Source organism: Triturus cristatus, chromosome 7 (genome assembly GCF_964204655.1).
Source record: "Triturus cristatus chromosome 7, aTriCri1.1, whole genome shotgun sequence".
NCBI classification, from domain to species: Eukaryota; Metazoa; Chordata; class Amphibia; order Caudata; family Salamandridae; genus Triturus; species Triturus cristatus.
The window spans coordinates 281596295-281618885 of NC_140590.1; the positions used below are offsets into that span (position 1 = coordinate 281596295).

Sequence of the window (22591 nt, forward strand, 5' to 3'; positions counted from 1 at the left end):
CCTTCAAAACTGACCTCAAAGCTCTCCTCCTCCAAAGACACTTCCAAATTTAATTCACGCCCTCTATTTTCTGAAGGAAGTCCTTCCATTATAGGAAATTCTGTTCTCCATGCCTATAGAAGTGCCTTCCCAGTGTGTTTTTGTGTTTTGAGTGTCTGCCATTTATTGCAGTATTATACTTGTACTTTGAACGCTTTTGTAACATGCACACATGTCACTTTTTGCTTTTGTAACGTATCGTTTGCTACCTCTTGTATTTTGTGTGCTTTTGATACATGCACAACGGCCACCACTGCCTCATGTAACGTAACCTTTGTTTTAGTGTTTTGAGTGTCCGCCATTTATTGCAATTTTTCTTTTTTTACCTCTTTTAACCTGCACACGTCACTTTTTCCTTTTGTAACGTATGGTTTGCTACCTCTTGTATTTTGTTTGCTCTTGATACTTGCACAATTGTCACTATTGCCTCATGTAACGTACCGTTTGATTTGTAACATGCTCACTTGTAATTTTTCTCCTTATGTTTCATCACTGCTCCTATTGTGAAGCGCTCTGACACCTTCGGGTAAAGTCCGCGCTATATAAAAACGCATAAAATAAAATAAATCAGGCCCTACATCATTGCTTGTCAACACTGCGAGCGCCTGCAGAGTCCACGATGACGGTTCCCGTTCCTTCACGGCAGCACAGGGACACAAGCCAGAATAGAGGGAATTATTTGCTACTAACCAAGTCGCAGGTGTGAAGGACTTGGCGCAGCCTTAGATGACTCCAAGAAAAACACAAAATTCGAGGGGTATACGCAACGCGTGAAAGAATGTTAAGCGTGGAGAAGGCGTGAGCACTCTCACTGAATAAGGGCGAAACTGTCAGGTAACAGAATTGCTGATGTTGGAAACTGTCGTAAAAGGCAGTAACGCACGGCTCTTCGCGGTGGACTCCGTATCCCGGCGTGCTGTTCGCTGCATGTACAACCAATGGTAGGCGCGCGCCGCGAAGCCGCTGTGTTTTGAACCTTGTTAACCGGAAGAGACTGTGGCGGAGGGGAGCCGGGGTAAAGGGTGGTCCGCGAAGTGTTATTACACTGCTGGGGAGGGAGGAACGACAGAACGGTAAGGCAACGTTTCAACAGTGGAAGTAGAGTGGAAGTCGAGTTAATAAAAAACCGGTGCGGGTAGGAGGGGACAGAAGAATATCTTTAAATTAGGTTTTTCGATTTTCTAGTGTCCTGTCCTATTTAGACTTTTCAACCAACTATATTGTTTATCCCGATAGGAGATCCCCATAAGACATTTGAGCTCGATCTTCTGACTAACAAGTTGGTCGGTCACGGTGTCATATGGGACCGCCGGCGAATTACAGTTCTAGCTTCTCCAGCAGAACAATGTTAAGGATTTTTGAGGCCATATGTGGATCTATTATATCCTCCCCCCCCCTCCCCCTTACTGGGAATATTTAGCCTTAAAAAACCTAGAAAATAGGCAGAAATATCAGCCCACACACAAAACAAGCAACGGCAATATCCATATGTCTGACTTGCACCTGAAAGTGTTTGGATGCTACCCTCCAGGCAGCCACACATTGATCAGGGCATGCACCTAATAGGTTGGCATTACGCCCACTCATCCATTCATCCACTCATTCTTGTATTTATCCATTTGGCCAGCCACCTCACCGGAAACACAAGCTTACCAAACAGTGAAGGAGAATATTTAGTTATTTGCCAGATATATGGGTATTCCTTCTAGTCTATGAAGATATTTTCGTGACTGATAGTCAGTGAAGAGCGTGACAGTGCTGTTCGTAATGTATGATATTTGGTTTGTGAGGGCTGTGAGTACTAATGTACGACTTCTAGTCTCTGACGTGTGTAATACTGCTTCTGATAGTGTATGCCTGCAAATCTGGTTGGTATTTGGACTGTCGTTGATAGTGCACAATGCTATTACGTAAGGTGTGTAAGAATGCTTCCAGTAATGTGTGACCGAATACTTTTGTAGGTGTTTGAGAATGCTTCCATTAGTATGTGACTACTTGCAATGACCGGCATGAGAATACAGTCAGCATGTAGAGTGTTTCTCTTTTTCAGCATAAGGTCTTTAACAGTTCCTCGTGTGCTTTCGTTAGAGCCGTTGGTAAAGTCATGCTGTGTACTTATTTAACAATTGTTACTCTTGAAACAATGCCACAACAATGCTTCTTAAGTGGAGTTCTCTTCCTCCACTTGATGGTCTGTTTACGCTATGGTTGCCTAAAGATTGTGGTGGGTATTAATGATCATGGTCTTCCTTTTTATTTACTTTTGAGAATGCTTGACCAGTGACCGATGGCAGGATGGCTCCACCCACTCACCTCCCGATCCCTTTGTATGGAACGCTGCCCACACATTTCGTGCATAACAAGTTGTGTTTAATGTCATTACCTAACACTAGTTGTACCAGTGAACAGCCTCAGTCTTTCTCCAGACTTTCTAGTGCTTGCACACTATGCAGGGCCAACCTTACTCTGCTCCCTGCGGCACCTGAAAGTACCCCTCCTAGGGAAGTCTACATGCCCATCATATATCACGTTAGTTGTATGCAGCCCACGTTTCACCTGATTGCAAGGCATGTTCTGGAACACTACTGTAAATAACTATATATGTATGTGTTCTAGATTGGTCTCAAATATGTGACACTAATGTATGTAAAACATTGCATGTACCAAACAGGAATGTAATATTTGTATGACACCTACACTAATTTTGAATGCAGGTTCTGTGTAATCGAAGCACATGAGTTGATATTCATACAAGGCTGGATCTGTGTGTGATACGTGGACTCAATTTAACATTCAAGGGAAAGATTTTTCTGTTTCCTCATCTGCAGTACCATTGAATTGGCAAGAACTAACTACCTGTGCATGCCGAAAAATTAGTTTTACTGTGCATGGCTTATTGTGAAATCTCTAATATTGAAAAAGAGACGTCACAGAGGGAGTAATAGTAAAAACGAACCCTCCCTGACTAATGCCTTGGTCCGCTTTCGGTCATTGGTGTAGGGCAGAAACATGTTGGCACTGTAAGGGTGATAGGACCATCAAATCCCATCTGCCCCTTATATTTTAATTATCTCCATCCGCCCAGCTAATAAAGGGATTCCTTGGGAGTGGATAAGGGATTTTTCTTTAAGTGTAGCTCCCCCGACTATTAATAAACCAGGAGCTCCCTGAAATACGATTGAGCCCAACCTGACCTTTAGTAGTCAGGTTGAACTTGATGAAGCACGCCACTACTGGAGTGGGTGAGGGCTGAATATAAAAATAGATTATATTTCCTTTCCCCCACTACTCCTAATAGTGTTTAGTCGTGACGCACACACTTGTAAATGTAAATTGATACTTGTATAGCGCACTACTCACCCGCAAGGGTCTCCAGGCGCTTGTACGAATACCGCTGTGGAACCCATCCTGGCTTTTCCCTGTGAGGCGTCCACTCCTGGGCACCCCCAAGGTGGAGGCCAGGCATCCTTAGCGTTGTGGAGATTAAGCAAGCTATTGCCCAGAGTTGCAGAGTGGGACTCCTTGATTGGAATGGCACCGAGGCGAGAATTATCAGGTCCGTGGAATTTTTTAGCCCAAGACCCGCCGAGGCGGGGAATTGAACCCTGGTCCCGGGCTAGACCTCTGCATCAGGGTCTGCCGCTCTAATCATTGAGCCACACTTCTCCACTTCACACTTTTCCTCATCAGGCAGAGGAATGCTCTTTAGTTTGATGTACATTGGCAGTAGTTTCTAGTAGCTGCTCTTCCTTGTTGACAGTGGTCCCAGTCCACAAGCCCAAAGCTATCCTAACGACCCTGTGTACGTGCATACATAATGCACATATGCAGCAAGGTGCACTTCACGTACAGGGTGCATGTGCAGTACATTAAACTTGAAGGGACAAAAGTGAACTTGGGTTCCAGCAGAGGCAACGTGGTCAGGATATCAGAAGGAAAGTTAATTGGATAAGATGGAGAGATAGGTGTAGTAGAGGAATGAAAGTAGTAGACCTCAATTTTGTATGAGTCGGCATAAGAGAACCTAATGCCCTAAATTGGTGATTTGGGCATGCAACAATCCAGCATGTTTGACTGTAGGTGGGGGTGAGAAAATGGAAAAGTGAAACCTGTTTGGGTACCATTGGTGTAGAGAGTAGCAGATTTCCTTAAAGCAAGGAGCTCTTCCGGTGAAGTGGTGAATTCTAGGAGAAAACATAGATTAAGCAAAAAGAGACAGACCCTGGGAGTAGATCGAGTGGCAGAGGTTGGAGGTAGAGTTGGTATTAATGTAGCAAGTTGTTGGTGAATCAAGATGAGTAGTATGAAGCAAAGTCATTCACAGAAAGCAGTGATTGACAGGTGTGTATGAAGGAATTTGTTAGAAATGGGGGTCTATAGTTGGCAATGGCTGGCCACTGTCCAAGTAGGGACCCTTCTTCCTAAGTCAGAGTAAGCGGGCTACACCCTTTGATAACCCCTGCTCGACCCTGTGGTAACGTAGCACGAGCAGCTCGGCTTATGTCGGAGGCAGTGTGTGAAGCATTTATGACCATACACAGTAACACAGTGAAGAACACTACAAAGGGACACCACACAAGTAATTCTAGAAAAATAAGTATCTTTATATATAGACTTAATACAAGACCAATAACGGTAAAAAGCCACAATTCTGTAAAATAGGATTATTCTTGAAATGCTGCAAAAATAGTTCAAAGTGTGCAAAGAGGAGTTCAGTTCAAAGCAGTGGTCTCTGCGACCCTTTTACTTACAAAGTACCTGGATTCTGTAGCAAAACAACCAAAATGTTGCAAGGGAGCTGTAGCGATGATTTTCCTCATGCGAGACCGGCGATGCGTTGAATCCTTGCCGCAAGGGAGGATGATGCGCTGATCTACAGATGCGTGCGGAACAAAGCGACAAACTTCTTCATGCTAAGCCGGCGATGCGTTGAATCCTTGCTGCAAGGGAGGATGATGCGCCGAGCCTGTTGCGTGTGCGATCTTGTTGTGATGAAAAGAAATGGCGCTCCGCGAAGGAGCGACGATCCGGGTGCGATGCGATGAAAATGGTGGACGCCCGGCGTCCGCGTTGCGATGTCATGAAGCGATGAACTCGATGTGATGACCTTTGGTTAGCGAGCACTTGGAGGCCCGCAAACGTGCGATGCGATGATTTACGGTAGTGAGCCCTCAGTGGCAGCAGCGCAATGATTTTTCTTACGCTCTTCAGCTGCGGCGGCTCACAAACGGGTGTTAGCGACGATTTTCAGCACTCGTTTCTCTGTAGTAGAACTAGAGGCCCTGGAACTCACAGGAGCCTCACCTGCAGATAGAAATCCTCACTGGGAGGAATCAGGAGGCTGGTGGTGGAGTCTGATGTGCCTGAGACTCCAGCAGGAGGCTAGCTCTCTTCTAGCCCTTGAGTGATTGCTGTAGCAAGATAAATAAAAGTTCTCTTCAAAGTCCTTTTCCTCTTCTTCCAAGTCCAGTGACAACTACTGCAGGCCAATCCCAGAAACAGCACACAAGCACAAGGACAGTCACCTCCTGCAGATTCCTTCAGTTACACGGACCGAGATTCGTCTTGACATCCAGGAGCAATACAAATTGTAGGGGTTTCAGAACAGATATTTATACCCCAAAAGTCTTTGTTCTCAGAAGCTACAAGTCACTGAACCCAGCCAGAACCAGTTCTGCCCATTCCTGGAGCACTTTGTTTACCAGGCTGCATCCTTACTTTCAGAAAGAGGGGGTCTGCCATCAGAAGCACAGTGGGAGGTGGAGCCAGCATTCACCTTGCCAGGCACAGCCCTACTCAGGTCAAGGAGCTACCCCTCATCTGCATCAACCATCTGAGGGGCCTGTGGTCTGTCTGAACCCGGAAGTGAGTCCCAAACAGGTATGGTCTCAGCTTCTTCAGTGCCCAAACCACAGCAAATGCCTCGTGCTCAATTGCACTCCACCTCTGTTCCCGTGGAAGTAACCTCCTACTGATGAAGGTTACAGGTTGGTCTAGTCTCTCCTCATTTATCTGTGACAGAACAGCCCCCACCCCATGCTCTGAAGCGTCTGTCTGGACAGTAAATTCCTTAGAAAAATTGGGCGCCTGGAGTACGGGTGCTGTACACATGGCAGTCTTGAGGGCATCATAAGCTTTCTGACAGGCGTCAGTCCAGTTGACAATCTTTGGCCGCTTCTTGGAAGTCAGCTTAGTCAAGGGTGCATCAATGTTGCCATACCCCTTGACAAACCTCCTGTAGTAACATGTGAGTCCTAAGAAGGCCCTCACCTGGGTCTGGGCTCTTGGGGGCTCCCAAATCAGGATGGTTTCAATCTTGGGCTGCAGGGGTGGCACCTGGCCACTTCCCACTTGCTGTCTCAAGTACACCACAGAACCCTGCCCAATCTGGCACTTACTGGCCTTGATTGTGAGGCCTGCTTTACGCAGCGCCATCAACACTTCCCAGATGTGCCGCAAGTGGTCCTCCCAGGAGGAACTTAACACTGCAATGTCATCCAGGTAGGCGGCACTGAAATCCTCCAGCCCAACCAACACCTCGTTGACTAACCTCTGAAAGGTGACAGGGGCATTCTTCATCCTAAAGGGCATCACACGGAACTGGTAGTGCCCATCTGGTGTGGAGAATGCTGACCTCTCCTTTGCCACATCAGTTAAGGCGATCTGCCAGTACCCAGACGTTAGATCAAACGTGCTGTGGTACCGGGCAGCCCCTAACCGCTCTGAGCTCATCAGCTCTGGGGATGGGGTGCGCGTTGGTCTTTGTCACCAAATTGAGACCTCTGTAGTCCACACAGAACCTAAGTTCAGGAGTGGCACCAGGCGCTGCAGCATTTGGTACCAAGATCACGGGGCTGGACCAAGGGCTGCTAGAGGACTCAATCACCCCTAGGGCAAACCTTTTGGAGACCTCCTCCTTAATGTAGGCCCTGACCCTGTCAGTCACTCTGTAAGCCTTGTGCTGGACAGGAGGACAGTCCCTGGTGTCTACCTCATGACGCACCAATCAGTGACACCAGGGAAAACAAATCAGGAAATTGCCCCAACAGCTGGTGACAATCTCTCTGCTGCTCAGGGATCAGTGTGGTGGAGAGGACCACACCCTCCACTGACCCATCCTTCTCTCCTGCACACAGGAGGTCAGGAAGAGGCTCACTCTCCTCCTCCATCCCAGCATCTGTGGCAAGAAGCATGCCCACTTCAGACGTCTCAAAGTGGGGCTTCAGGCGGATCACATGCAGGACCCGCAGGGGGTTCCTGGGAGACTTAAAGTCCACCAAGTAGGTAACTGGACTTTTACGCTCCCCCACCTCAAATGGACCGGTCCACTTATAATGGAGCGCACAAGGCTCCACTGGGGCCAGTACCCAAACCTTCTGACCAGGTTGAAACTCGACCAGAGTGGCATTCTGGTTGTGCCAACGTTTCATTTCCTCCTGGCTGGCTTCCAGATTTGCCTCAGCCATTTTTCTGAAACGCCGAGTCTGGTTCCTGAAGGCCAACGTGTAGCTAAATACATCTTTGGGAGGTTTCCTGGGAGATTGCTCCCAGCCTTCCTTGACCAGACTCAGAGGCCCTCTTACCTGAACCGGGACTGAACCCTTAGGACTTCTGTGGCACCTCACGGTAGGCAAACAACAGGCATGGCAAGAGGACGTCCCACTTACGCTTCAGGGGCTCTTCTAGGCCCATGATCATGCCCTTTAAGGTCCGGTTGAACCTTTCAACCAGACCGTTACCTTGGGGGTGGTAAGGAGTGGGGAACTTATAAGTTACCCCACACTCCTTACACAGACTTCATATACTGGGAGATGAAGTTGGGCCCCCTGTCAGACACCACCTCTCTGGGGAACCCCACAAGGGAGAAGATCCTCATCAGTGCACATCCCACCACGGGGGCCGTCACTGTCCTGAGCGGGATGGCTTCAGGGTACCGGGTGGCATGGTCCACCAAGACCAGGATGTACCTGTTGCCCATGGCTGTCTTGGGGTCCAGAGGCCCCGACAATGTTCATGCCACTCGCTCGAATGGGGTACTAACAACTGGAAAGGGCTGGAGTGGGGCCTTGATCTCCCCCCCCCCCCTCCCCCCCCACTCTTCCCACTTGCCTGGCAAGTCTCATATGTCCTGCAATGAGCGTCTGAGCTCTTGCGCATCTGGGGCCAATAAAAGTGGGTGGCCAGCCTCTCAAAGGTCTTGGTCTGCCCCAGATGCCCTGCCAATGGAATGTCATGAGCCAACCCCAGTAGGAATGCTCTGAAGCACTCGGGTACCACCAGCACGTGGGCTGACCCCAGCTCAGCAGCCTTAGGCTCGCTATACAGGAGACTGTCACCTGCTGCCTGGGCTGCAGCCTGTCGCCGCATACCCTCAAGAGAAGGGCAAACTCTTTGCTGCTCACAAAACTCCTCCCTGGTGGGCCCCCCTGCCTGCTGCCAATGGGTCAGCTCAGGCAGGTGCCCCAGTTCAGTGATCTGCTCCCCGGTAGGCTCCAGGGCATCCCCCTCAGGGTCTGCTCCCTCCTGGGCCGTGGGAACCAAGGGGGCCGGCCTCCCGCGCCCCCTGCCCCTTCTCTCTTAAGGCAGGGACCTGGGCCATACTCTCAGGCTCTAGGTCTTTCTCAACACCCTCCTTGGCTGCCATGGACCGAGTGGTAGCACATGCCCACTCAGGCAGACCCATCATTTCCAAGTGAGATCTCCTCTCCACCGTAGCCCACGGGGAGTTCTCTAAATCATTGCCCAACAGACAGTCTACAGGCATGGCGGGCCTCACAGCCACCTGAAGAGTTCCTGAAACCCCCCCCCACTCAAGGGGAACCTGAGCCACCTCACATTGGCTCTCTTGAGTTGTCTGCGGACACTACTGGGTATTATGCATGGGGGACAACCTGCTCTTTGGACACCAACCGGGAGCTGACAGCAGTTACACTGGCTCCTGTGTCTCTTACAGCCTCCACTCTATGGCTATTGATGGTCCCCCACTGCCTGTACCTTTTAGTGTTATCAGGCAGTGCAGGCTTAGGGACCATCTCAAAGTCTCCTAGTGAGACAAGGGTCAAGTCTACAGGATCCCACCCACCTTGGGCACCCATCTCCTCCCCTCCCAGGGCTACATTAGCAAGCTGGCAGGGTGGTGCAGGAGCATCCCTTTGCCCATTGTAGCAATAACTGGCAATATCAATCAAAACTTCAAAAACGTACGTGGTTGCGTTATGGTCTGCACTCACTAGTAGTGTACACTTTAATTACTGTATGCGATCATAAATGCAAGTCCAGATCCTCACCGCTGACCACCAATGTTAGAAATGGGGGTCTCTAGTTGGCAATAGCTGGCCACTGTCCAAGTAGGGACCCTTCTTCCTAAGTCAGAGTAAGCGGGCTACACCCTTTGATAACCCCTGCTCAACCCTGTGGTAACATAGCACGAGCAGCTAGGCTTATATCAGAGGCAGTGTGTATGGTCATAAATGCTTCGCACACTGCCTCTGAGATAAGCCTAGCTGCTCGTGCTACTTTACCACAGGGTTGAGCAGGGGTTATCAAAGGGTGTAGCCTGCTTACTCTGACTTAGGAAGAAGGGTCCCTACTTGGACAGTGGCCAGCCATTGCCAACTAGAGACCCCCATTTCTAACAGAATTGATTGTAGAACGTTGAACGTGCACATTGTTGAGGGTGAGCTCAATCAAAATGAGGTGATGAGGTTTTGGAAGCTGAACGGTTTTGTATTATCCTGAGCCAAGGATAATGTGTCTATTTCTTGTTCATGGGTCTTAAGATTATGAGTGGAGTTATTTTTGTACCATTTGTGGGGGAGTGATCTCATGTTGGTTTTAAAGGGTGTTCGTATTAGGTGATATCCAAAACTGTGAGAAAGAAGCAGCAAGGGAGAACATGCTGGGACAATAATGTGAATCTTGCAAGCCTGTTAGGGTATCATTAAAACACAAAACTGATATAGAGTAATGTAGTGGTTGTTTTGGAATCGGTTGACAATGCTGTAAGGAAATTGAGTGAAAGTTTCCTTCTGGAGATAGAAGAACGAGGATGGTCAGAGACATGCTGTCTTCCATTTGTATGATGGCATGGTCAATTGGGGAATCCATCAATAGCGAGTAAGGAATAGATCTGCACTCGCCTCCCCTCCTCCAGTCCCGCCCCCCTCCTCTACTCACCCGCCTCCCCACCTTCAGTCCCGCCCCCCTCCCCTACTTAATGGCGGCCGCTGCGGGCGAGCGCGTGTGAATCCTAGACCTCCGGTCCAGAACAGCACTCTCCCCAACAGCTCCGCACTCAGCGCAGGCTCATCTCTGCTCAGAGCCTCCTGTCTTGCCAGGGTTCGCGCCAGCTGCACGTTGCTGCCTGAGGCGATCGCACTCCTGCCCTGTGACTCACTTTATTTTCACTGTATTTTCTCCCGGTTTCCTCATAATTTTTAGCGTCCCCACTGCTTATTATTTTATGTTCCTGTTAGGTGTAAATCTTTTTTTTTTTAAGGTTTACTTGCGTTTTATTTATTAGTCTTGTTCCAGTTTTCTTCCCTTTTCATGTTTTTCCGCCCGCTCCTGCTCGCTGTTTTCCCAGCCCTGCGACCCCGCCCACCGAGACAGCCACCCGCCTCTGCTCCTCCAGTCCCTCAACCCTCCCCTACTTAATGGCGGCCGCGCCTAAGGCAAGCCGGTCTGCGCCTGTTCGCGACCAGCGCCAGGAACCCTGGCTTTCTCAGGTCCCACTGCTACGACTCTACCTCCCACGCACTCAACCCCAGAAGACACACCGGCGGCGCAAGATCCTCGCCGAACACCACCCGTGGTCAGTTCTCATGCAGAGCCTGCTGCAGATCCTTCACCATCGACAACAAACGCACGACCGCCGAAGGCCCGCCTGATGCACGCACCAACAAATCCCTAACGTGCATCCTCCTATTTAACATACGCTCCCTGCACCGACATGCTGTAGAGTTCTGGGACCTGCTCGACACCCTCTCGCCCGACGTCTCCTTTTTCACGGAAACCTGGACCAACGCCACCTCCGGCCCAACATCGCCATGGCCATCCCCGACGGATACAAGATCCAGAGAAAGGACCGCCCCCACCACACTGGAGGGGGACTTGCCATTGCACACAAGACCCCCCCCCCCCTCCGGCTCTCCACATCCAGCACAAACGACCCCCACTCCAACACTGAACACCTCCACACCAGCGCCAGGACCATGCTATGCGGCACCCTCATCTACAGACCGCCAGGACCTTGCACACAGCCAGCTACCACCGTCGCCGAGCTCGCCGCACTTCACGCCATCACCTCCACGGACTACATTCTGCTCGGGGACTTGAACTTCCACCTCGACAACCTTAACGACCCAGACTCCATCACTCTACTCGACAACCTCGGACTGAAGCAGCTGGTCAACGCGCCCACACACAGAGCCGGACACACCCTCGACCCAATCTTCGCGGGAGGAACAAACATCCGGGTCAGCCAGACCCCCTGGACGGACCACCACTGCGTCCACTTCACCACCACCGCACCCAAACCCACTCCGCAACCACCACGTAGGAACTGGAGCAAGGTCACAGAGGAACTCATTCCCTCCCAAAAGAGGGAGTTTCCCAACCTTAGGACCGCTGCCAACGAGGAAGTATATGAAGAGACTAGATGGAATTCCAAGCGTAGAATGTGTGGGGCAGCCAAAGAGTTTAAATTACAAATTTGGCAGAAAAATCGGCCTTCAGCCATATCAAAAGCGAGCCAATAATTCCTATCCAATACTTCTGCAGCGTATGTTAATGAAGAGGGAATTTTAACCTTAAATACTGACAGAACATGATTAAAATGGCGTCTCCCATAGGTTTTGTAAAATCTATTTAAAGCTCCGGCCTGGGTGGCAGCCTTACCAACACACCGTTTGAAATGCTCTGAGTCTCGCCTGTTTTTCTAGAAAACCTTCCCCAGATACGAGTCGACCGAAGCTCTTCATGCCCCAACAACCACTTATACCCTTTATTTATTCTGAGACCTTTCTTGCGGAAGACTAAAGTTTTTTGCTTTCTTGATTTAGTGCCTTCAGCGAAGGGGTGCCCTGGTTTATCCTACGGGTACCAGTGGAATCAGAGCTTACATTTTTTATCTCCCTCATTTAGGCCTCAAAGAACTGTATAATAGCAAAAACATGGCCCTGCTGTTCTACAAAAGTTTTCTTCACTATCGCACCTACCTCGGTGGTATTTTTTTGTGCCCAAAATAAACGTCCATTAGCTTTATTAAAAACCACCGAGCCCTGGCCCAAGTTCCCTTGATTCAGTGCTGGTAGATTAAAGGCCAATGTCAAGCTTATTACACTGTGATCACTCCATACTGACGGAGAAACCTCTAAGATTTCACAGGCCCTAAACGTCATTCAGCAGTTCACTAAACCCCCCAGCGAAGCCTCTGACATCACACCGTCCCAGGAACTCTGAGACAAACTTAGCTCATACTTCCATCTGAAGATCAAGGCCCTCTATGACAACTTCAGCAAACAGACACAGGACACCACCTCTCCTCCTTACGCTGCCGATAAACTAACAATCATGACCTGGAATCCCGCCACCGCCGATCACATCACCGCGACCATGAAGAAAACCCACTCAGGTGCCCCAATGGACCCCTGCTCACCGCACATATTCCACAGGGCTGCCGCCATCGCACCCGAACTTAGACTGACCATCAACGCATCCTTCATGTCCGGCATCTTCCCAGAAGACTGGAAACGGGCAGAGTTTAAGACCCTCCTCAAGAAACCCACGCCCGACCCTACTGACCTGAAAAACTACCGGCCCATCTCTCTCCTCCCTTTCGCGGCCATGGTCACCAAGAGACTCGTGAACGCCCAGCTGACCACCTTCATCGAAGCGCACTCCATCCTTGACGCCTCCAAGTCTGGATTCCGCAGCAACCACAGCACCGAGACCACCCTTCTTGCTGCCACCGAAGACGTCCGCATGCTACTCGACCAGGGTCACACCGCGGCCCTCATCCTTCTAGAGCTCTCCGCAGCTTTTGACACCGTTTCCCACTGTACACTTGCAGCCAGACTTCGACGCGGGGATACAAGGAGCCGCCCTCAACTGGATCCAATCCTTTCTCGCCGGCAGAACCCAGAGGATCAGACTCCCTCCCTTAATCTCCAAACCCACCGATATCGACTGCAGAGTACCCAGGGTTCTGTGCTCAGTCCCACACTCTTCAACATCTACATGGCCCCCCTCGCCGCCATCCTAAGACAGCATGGGCCGAAGACACCCAGCTCATCCTCTCACTCACGAAGAAACCCGAAGACACCAGACTCCGCTTCCAGGAAGGAATGAAGAATGTGGCTGCCTGGATGAAGGACAGCTGTCTGAAGCTCAACTCAGAGAAGACCGAGGTCCTCATCCTCTGACCCTGCATGTCCGCCTGGGACACCACTTGGTGGCGCTCAGCCCTTGGGAATCCTCCCTACAGACCACGCACAAAACCTCCATCATCCTCGACTCCTCCCTCTCCATGAACCGCCAGATCAACGCTGTCGCTTCCACCAGTTTCAACTGCCTGCGCATCCTCTGAAAGACCCTCAATGGATACCCCCGACTGCAGAAAGGCTGTCTCCCACGCACTCATAACCAGCAGATTGGACTACGGCAACACCTTATATGCCGGAATCAACAGAGGTCTACTACACAGACTCCAGACGATCCAGAATGCCGCCGCCAGACTCATCCACGGGACTCTGCGCCACAAACACATGACCCAACACCTGCGAGAGCTCCACGTCGAGAAGAGGGTCACCTTCAAACTCCTCACCCACGCCTAGTAATCCCTCAACAACATCGGACCCAAATACCTCAACGAGAGCGCTTCCTTCCACGTAACCAAAAAGACCCTCCGCTCCGCCGACCTCGCCCTGGCAGAAGTCCCCCGCATCCGCAGAACTAGAACAGGCGGGAGAGCCTTCTCCTACATCCCAGCCAAGACCTGGAACAAGCTCCCCATGCACATCATACACTCACCAACCCTATGAACCTTCAGAAAGGACCTCAAGGCCTGGCTCTTCGAATGATCCGAGGTGGTGACTGATCTGGAACTGCCCCCACCCCTAGCGCCTTGAGACCCTCACGGGTGAGTAGTGCGCTTTACAAACCCTTGATTGATTGATTGATGTCCGTTATCAGTAATCAATACAATTGTGTTTTAGTTAAGCAGCTTCTGTATAGAAGTGAGTGACTGGTTAATAGCGGAGAGGCAAACATGGTTACATAGGATATTTTTCTGGACAATTTAGTAGGGCTTGGTCATATGCATTTTTGTTACAGTAGAAGATTTTGGTAACCAAAGCAGTGTTCTCTTTAGAGTAAACACAATGATTGGAACATCATTGAGAGTCCCCATATTGTTATAGAGAACAAATGGTCAAGGGACTGATTACTGCAGTAACTTCTTGGTAAATTATAAAGAGTTTACAGGTCTGTTGTTTTTGGTGCAGAGGGCTCGTCTCGGAGGATCTCATGAAACGCAAACAGGAGTGAAGCTCTTAACTCTTCACCCTTTTACTGTAACACCTGCTTTTAGGAAAAGAAATGTAAAGGTACTCAAAGAAAAGGGCAAACACTCTGGGTGAGCCCGTCCAAGGTGGCGTCATACTCAAATATATTTAGACAAAACTGACTTTTTTTTTTTTTTTTAACATTACAGCAAAGCTACCCTATGTTATATATGTTTTACAAGATCAAGCTTTCAGTTGCATGGTAGGACAGGACATCAAATCTATATATTAAAGTACCAGTCCCATACTGTAAAAGCAAGGAAGACTAAGCTTCTGGAGGTTTTGAGAGTGAGGTTCTTGTAAAAAGCAGCTCGAAAAGATGTTTCTGTACGTCTATGTATTACTCCTGTTCAGTGGCATAACCTGGTCACCTTGTAATAGCCCTTTGAAAAATCATCTGCCTTATATGTGCCCTAGTCAAGTATTGTTTGACATCAAAGTTATCTCAGAGATTGCAGATCTTACAGGCTTACGCCAAAATGGGTGCAGATATATTACATGTTTTTCTGCAGTTATTCATCAGATTACGAGGATCTTATAGGCTGAGGTATTCTTCTTTCCCAGATACGTTCCATGATCTAGCTTCTGAGAGCATAGTTATCCTTTAGTATAAAAAATATTTTACAGGCTAAGGTCTCCGTCATAATAAGAAATGCTTTTGGAAAGCAAAGTAATCAAGACATTTACAGATAATCTTAAAGGATCAAAAATCTGGTAGCGAACCTGTCCTTTGGGTTACACAGATTTCACGAACTCTAACCTCTGATAGCTCACATACCCTCTGGTTCTGCAGATCTTCAGGTGATATATGTTGAATGTTATGTTATAGAGGGTTTTATACCGCGCTCAAATACTCAGGAGTGTCCGGGCGCGCACAGTTACCAAAGCCCATCTAATTGAAAAGGAAAGTTTTAAGTTGTTTCTTAAAAAGTCTAAAATCCTGAATGTCATAATTCCATTGGAAGAGAGTGCCAAGCCATAGCTGCTTTAACAGAGACGGACTGACCTCCCAACCGTGACCTGCGGAGTCTGGGGATAATCATCCGTCGATGGGTGACTGAACACAAAGATCTGCTGGGGACATAGAAAGCAAACCGCTTCCTAACGTACATTGGCCCCAGACCATGAGGTCTCTGACAGAGCTACTAGGGTTATCGAGCACTTACAGACTAGGACATTTGGCAGTAATGTTATATCCGTCACACAACACATATTAAACAATCCCTGGAATTCACACCTGGACAGTCTTTTAGATTGCTGACAGCCTTCAATGGTATGAATAGATTTGGTTATGTGCATCTGTCCATTGAGGAGGTGATGGTGACTTTGAGAGCTATGGTATCCTGAACATGGACCTTGACTGAAAATTGTGAGATTTTGGTTAACTCGCAGTGATCCTATGAATAAAAGTGTAATTATGTGAAATGCCATTGTAAATGTTGGATACAATTATGTAATTAAAACATGTAACCATGCCCATTTAATTTCCACTTGCCTCCAACACTCCTCTCGCCCCCTCATAATGTAAAGTGCTCCATTGCTACCCAGCTAGGTTTGTACTATGTAAATACTAATAGATACCTTGCCGTAAGCGTCTTCCACCTTCAAGGTTTGCACTGTATAAATTATGATTAAAATATCTCCTCTTTCCAAATGTTCAAGGGATCTGTTTCATGGTCTCTTCGACACATAATACGTCTAAATAGGAGTGTTCTTGGCAATTTGGTCACCCGATATAAATACTGTACAAAGTTGTTTATTCTTCGCTGATTCTCAGTGAATCTTTTCTATATTCCTAATTCATACTGTCTTCAGTCTTACTCCTAATTATTGGAACTCCTTTCCATGTTTTGCATGTATTTCACTTATACTGGGTTCCGAAGGCAATTGTTTATTTGACATTATGCACTAAATGTTTGTCATCTTGTAACAAGCTCCTAGTATATAAAGTGTTCTTATTGCACTCATTTTGGTCTTCTTTGCCTGCACAAAACTGCTGCATTAATAAGTAAAGCTGTAAAGAATTAGAGGCACCCTTGAAGAATTCGAAATATGAACATCTGCTCTTCCATCCAGATGTTCTCGTAAGAATCAACAAATGAGTAAAATGAAAGAGGTGGCTGAAGGCAACCAACATTCTGCAATAGAATAGTTGAACAATGTACTCGCAGCTAAATGGAAACACTAATCTACAGCTCAAATCGGACTAACTGAAACCTCTTACATGCTAAAGTCCTCCACACAACAGCCAAATGTGGCTATGCTGGGCATAAAACATGCTTGCACCATAATGGTAGCTTAAGAACAGCGGGAAAAGTGCAGATTGCAAAACATCTCAAGATGATTTGTCCGTGTCAAAATCTGAAAACGTGCCGCTTACACCACATTGCCATCAGCCACTTCTCTAAGAAGTGCTTTGTAGTATGCTTAGAAAAGCCTGGCAGCCCTACTTTGTGGTTAAGAAATGTTCCATTAAACATATTTGTTACTGCACAGAGGTGCAGTGCTTTACCATGAGTAATTTAGCATTAATTCTGGTGTCACCCAATTATTAATACTGCTGCGTGGATGTGCTGGTTGGCCTAAGTATGTATTTATCAACTTATCGGGACTGGAAGGGAATGCACTTTAGAGACACTCAAGCCAAAATTGCTGTTGTGGTGCTTTAGTGGACTTGTAGATGGCATCTGACTAATTTTGGATTCTCTCCTTCTACTTTCCCCAGCAGCTGCTGAGTGTGTGGCTGTGGCATGGAGGCTCCTGAAGACTTGAACCCTTCAGAGGGAAACGTCTCTGTGGTGGTAAGGGTGCGGCCTCCTAATCATCGAGAGCAGGAGAGCAGTCAGCAGGCGGTGGTACAAGTGGTGGATCGCAGCATGTTGGTGTTTGACCCAGAGGAGCCTGATCAAGCTTCAGTCTTTGCAGGACTGCGTAACCACGAAGGCCCAAAGCGCAAGTGCAAGGATTTGAAGTTCATGTTTGACCATGTATTTGGAGAGACATCCAGGCAGCAGGAGGTGTTCCAGCATACCACCCGGAATATTTTAGATGGAGTGTTGAATGGCTATAACTGCTCCGGTAGGTCCACTCTTCTATGTCACTTTATATGCAGATTATTTTATTACCTGGTGTGCGGGCCCTTGTGTGTTGTGCTCTTCTGTGTGACTTTTAAACATATTTTTTTGATTGTCAAGTGTTGTGTCCTCTATAATTGATGGTTATCCTTAAATCTGTTTTTTCTTATTGTCCTATCCTTGTTTGTCTCTTCGCTTTCCTCTGTTTTGCACCCCTAACTACTCAACTGCATTATTGTCTGTGGTTTTGTATATGCCTTTTCATCCTATGTTTCTCCGTGCATATACTTTTTTTTTTTTTATAATATCTCTTGATTAGGATTTTAAAGCCGTATTTCCCCCAAAGAGATGAGACCAATCTGAAACTTAAAATTTACACTGAAGTATTATGCACCAAAGATCATGTTATGATCGTTTCTTCAAAATTCAACAAAATGGGTTTCTTTAATATGCGCAAGCATTTCATCCTTGCACACAAGATTACATCATTGCATTGAGAATATTTATTAATAAAGAGTTTTAAACATGAACTGAAAAACATTCTTGCCCCCGCCCTGATGACAATACTATTATAAACTAAGAGGCAAAGCGGGGGTTATGCGTACCCTATGTCTGGGATGGATTCTTATTATACATGGAGCAAATGTTTAGTCCATTAGATCAAACAAATGTGTTTTTGTTGCAGTACACATGAGGAACTCGCACATTTCAAGGAAGTCTCATATGTCGTAATGAAGAAAAAGGGGTCTATAGAAAAAACAATTTGTCCTAGAGTTCCACAATTTGAGACAAGTCTATGGGTCATGAGCATTACAGTTCGATTTAGTAGAATATTCGAATCACTAGACCTGCATGTCTGGTAAAATTGTTATGATTTTTTGAGTCCTGCTCCAGTTTTGTTCTTGAATCCGCTTGTTGTCATAACTGCACCACAAGTAGTCTTCTGGCCTCCCTCCCCACTCAAAAATACGTGTGGGTACTAATGGGCTGTCTATTGTGATTACTTGGATTTAGAAGAGGTACTCTAGGAGGTGTGGCGGCACATCCCTAGAGCTCCAGTGAGGCCGCCAACCCTCCTCGCTGTCAAATCAGCAGAATTCCAGAGTTCAAATGAGGAGGATGACTCGTTTATATCCCAAAGACCCGACCCCTGCCTGAAATGAAGATGATAGAAGGGGTGCTCCACTAGATCCAGCAAAGGGGTGTAAGGTGTTTTAGGAAACTATGGAAAAAGTGGTTGCAAGATTAATTTTAAAGACAAGTTCCCTGTGCTCAATCACTAATCTATAGATTGGTTGAACAACCTCTTAACTCTGGTTGCTCCATGGGCTGCTGTCTTCCAACAGAAAATTAAAAGTCCTTGCTATTTCAAAGTTGTGTACGTTTGTGGTCATCCGGTAGCCTTCTAGGGATTCCTACCCTAGGGCTGTTTGGTTTCTGGTTCATTTTTCCTGGCTATTATCATTCGAATAGATTTATGGTAGTTAGGGAGCACTGCCTTATATTTCACTGGGATGGTTATGGTTTGTGCGGTAAGTTTGACCAGGCTGATCTTGATCAGAGTGCACGAAAAACCCAATCCATGGGTAACGTAGGAGTCGGAGGTTTAGAACAGTCAGTGAGGTGTAGAAGAAAAACAACACTTTACTCTGGTAATACCAGATTAAAATACATATTTATTTAGACATGTCTAGTAAGTGTGTTGACCAATGGAGAAAATCACCCACCAGACTCCTCCAGAGACTGAAAACACAGGATATCTATCTATCGAGGGGGGGTGTGGGGGGTGTGTTTGTGTGTGTGTGTGTGTGTGTGTGTGTGTGTATTTTCCTTCCTTTACTCGTATCAACAAGGAAGACTACGTTTACAGGAGAGTTCGTTCAAAAGTCTTTATTGGCATGCTACACTCTTTTTATTTTTGTGTTAGTTCAAAGCCCTTATTGGTGTGCTACCCTGACGCATTTCGGCTTCCCTGCAGCTTCGAACTCATAAGGGGGTGTGATTTTCTCACTCAATTTACATGTCGTTACGTTGCTTCGTTACCTGCCATAATCAGAGAAGACAGCCTATCGTAGCTCACGTAAATTGAACTCAATGCGGAGCATCATGTTTGTTATACGCGCAATCTAAATGTTGTACATTTACAACTAACTTTTACTCCTAAAGCGATCACAAAATAATCACGCGATGTTGGAATAAATGGTTTCATGATATCGTTTGTTCCCCTCAAGTGTAAAGTGTCATTATTCATGCACGATGCTATATGCAGTGTAGAAACTGAACCTGTTGTGTGATATGTTAAAAATCTTTGAGCAGTAGTCGCTGGCAATGCATATGATCTCCGAGCTAACAGCATTTGATGGGTACACACATAATACGGAGCAATACAGATGTGTGTGCAAAATATCTTCCTCTGCATTAAGGCTCCCTGGTTTCTTTGCATTCAACTCTAAAATATACCTGATTCAAGTTGCCTCAGTTGTTTGTCTGTCACCTCGTCTTATGTTCACGGAAACTGAATCTACTACATAACAGGTCAGTCCCCTCCGCCGGTTGGTCGCTCTCAGCCCATCGTTTTGCAGTGGTGTGGAATTTAATAAAATATCTACTTGTCCATGGGGCAGGTTTCTTCATAAATCTACTTGTCCTGTAATAAAGTCCACTTGTCCCTTTGGTGCCATGTAGTGCGGTGACAAATTACAGCAGCAATCTCTGATTGTGCCAGAGCTAATACCATAGTAATGTTTAAATACTTGCAATCCCCTTATGTTGCCACGTTTCTGCAGATCTACATACTGGGGCTGAAGATAGTGGTAAGCAATAGTTCCAGGGTTAGAATGCCTTTTTGAGTCTGTGCAAACACACTAACTTGCATGTTTTAAGGGTTTTTAATAGCTCTTCTCTAATCCTTTTCCCATTCTGAGAAATGTTGGACATTTACTCCTGACAATGGAAGATGTAAACCTTCTTCCAGAGTTCGGAAAAAAGTGGTTGGGGGGGAAACTGAACTTGCAAACACTCAGATTTTCGCATGAGCAAGTCTGCACATGCAGATTTGCTCATGCTAAAATGCAGTTCACAGAAATTTCCTAGGAGTACTATTTCTTGTCCTACTTCTGTAAATTCTTGGGAATTCAAGAAAGCTGTAAAGCTGCACTTAATGCAAGGAAATATACCATTGGTGCACTTTTGAGGCTTTCTTTAAAAATTGGGCATCTAATTTGGTCTGGCGTTGACCATGACCTTTTGCGTTTATTAAAATTCTGTGTCTCTCTCTCTCTCTCTCTCTCTTTATTGGCTGGCTGCACTGTGAGTGACAGCATTCTGCTCTTTCAAAAGAAGCACATCGGCACACAAAGTAGTTTTGTTCAGTGCCAGTAACTACTGTGGCAGTGTGTGCTTTTTGAGACCAAAAACTATTTTTGCTTTTGTCAATATTTGTTATAATGATGAGGGCCTGGCTGCTCCCACACCAATAATGTTTTACAAAAACCATGTCAAAACAAGTCTCACGTTGACAAAACTAAAAAGCTTACCACCAATTTCAGACCGATTGCCTTTACCCAATGCTTGTTTATTTTTCTTTCTCCTAATCTTATTGAAACTAGTTACACAGATTTTCCATAATGAATATTTTTGGGAAATACTAGCATGCATCAACACATGTTACTAAATGATGCTGCAAAGAAATGGTACCGGAAATTTTAGTGGTATAGCGAAATGTTTTTGTTTCCTGCTTTCATTATACATAGCCTCATATTGCTAAAATTTGCAAACGTGTGTACACATTTTAGCAATACACTGTCCGTAGTGCCGTCAGAGTTTTCAACAATTACTTAGAGCGCTCACCCTAATAATAAAGGCTTTAAAATAATGAACTATAAATAGAAGTGCGAACAGCATTAACATATGGACAAAAATATTAACTTAACTGCAGACAGTGCCCTTTCCTGATCCATAATGTGGTACTGCAAACTGGCAGCCAAAGGGTTTGTGCTGCAGGGGGTTGGGCCTACATGTCCCAAGGACAAAATACACATGAAAACTTATTGCCCTTGACCCCAAGCAATATGTCCTAGGCATTGGGCTGTATGAATTCCACATCCCTGGTTTTGTGACTGATTCCATTTGTGAGTCAATCTCTTAATTGCTGTCCAAGTCCTGTGTGTACTCCTTCAGTTGCTGTATCCAGGTGTTGGATTGTGGTAATCATTGAAGTGGTCCACAGCATTTCCAAGAATCTTTCGAAGTCTTCACTTTTATGTAACTCTTCTATGAATGTCATCTATCGTGAGTAACATTTTTACAGGGTTCTCTATAAGGCAGTATCTAATGTCTCACTTTCTTAGCGGAGGCCTCTAAACTAGACGTTTCAAGTGATGTATGGCGGAGTCTTGAGAAAAGTCATCCAATGTGATAATTTTTTGGTTCTTGCAGGTGAATGGGATCTTCATTTTCTTTGCTATTGTGATCACTTGCCTTGCTTGCTGATGTTTGTTTAGATATGAAATTATTAATCTTGCTGTATGTTTGTTCGCTGGTCATCTGAAATGGATTTGATGCGCTCTTTGGAATTGCAGAGTGGGTTCAAAGATAAGGTTGATTATTGCAGAGAGGAATTTAGGGAGGAAGTTTAACAAGTCCTCTCTCCCTCCAGGATCCCCACAGTCCTTATATTTTCTCTGTGTCTTCTATCTTCCAAATGTGGTACATTTCTAGTAAATTCCAAAGTTCTTATCCCCATTTAGGTGCATTGTCTATTTGGTCTAGGTGTGACTCTACCACTTCCAGTCTTCTGTCAGTAACTTCCAGTCGTGACATGAAATACCTGAGGTCAGAAAGAAAGAATTTGATCTTGATGCTGCTTTGATATTGCTTGTCTTAATTGTCTCTGTGGCTGAGCAGATGGCGGTC

The 22591-nt window shown here is 46.5% G+C and overlaps 1 protein-coding gene across 3 annotated transcripts in view; it reads left to right on the forward strand.

The window, feature by feature from the left end:
* The first annotated feature begins 620 nt into the window (after positions 1-620).
* Positions 621-22591, forward strand: part of LOC146809428 (kinesin-like protein KIF18B) — a 332980-nt gene continuing 311009 nt past the window's right edge. The window contains exons 1-2 of one of the 3 annotated variants that reach the window (XM_085616276.1): positions 621-980; positions 17329-17681. In XM_085616276.1, the coding sequence (XP_085472402.1) occupies positions 17354-17681 (328 nt within the window). In that variant the 5' untranslated portion in view covers positions 621-980; positions 17329-17353. The other 2 variants (XM_085616275.1, XM_085616274.1) reach the window with 2 other exon arrangements.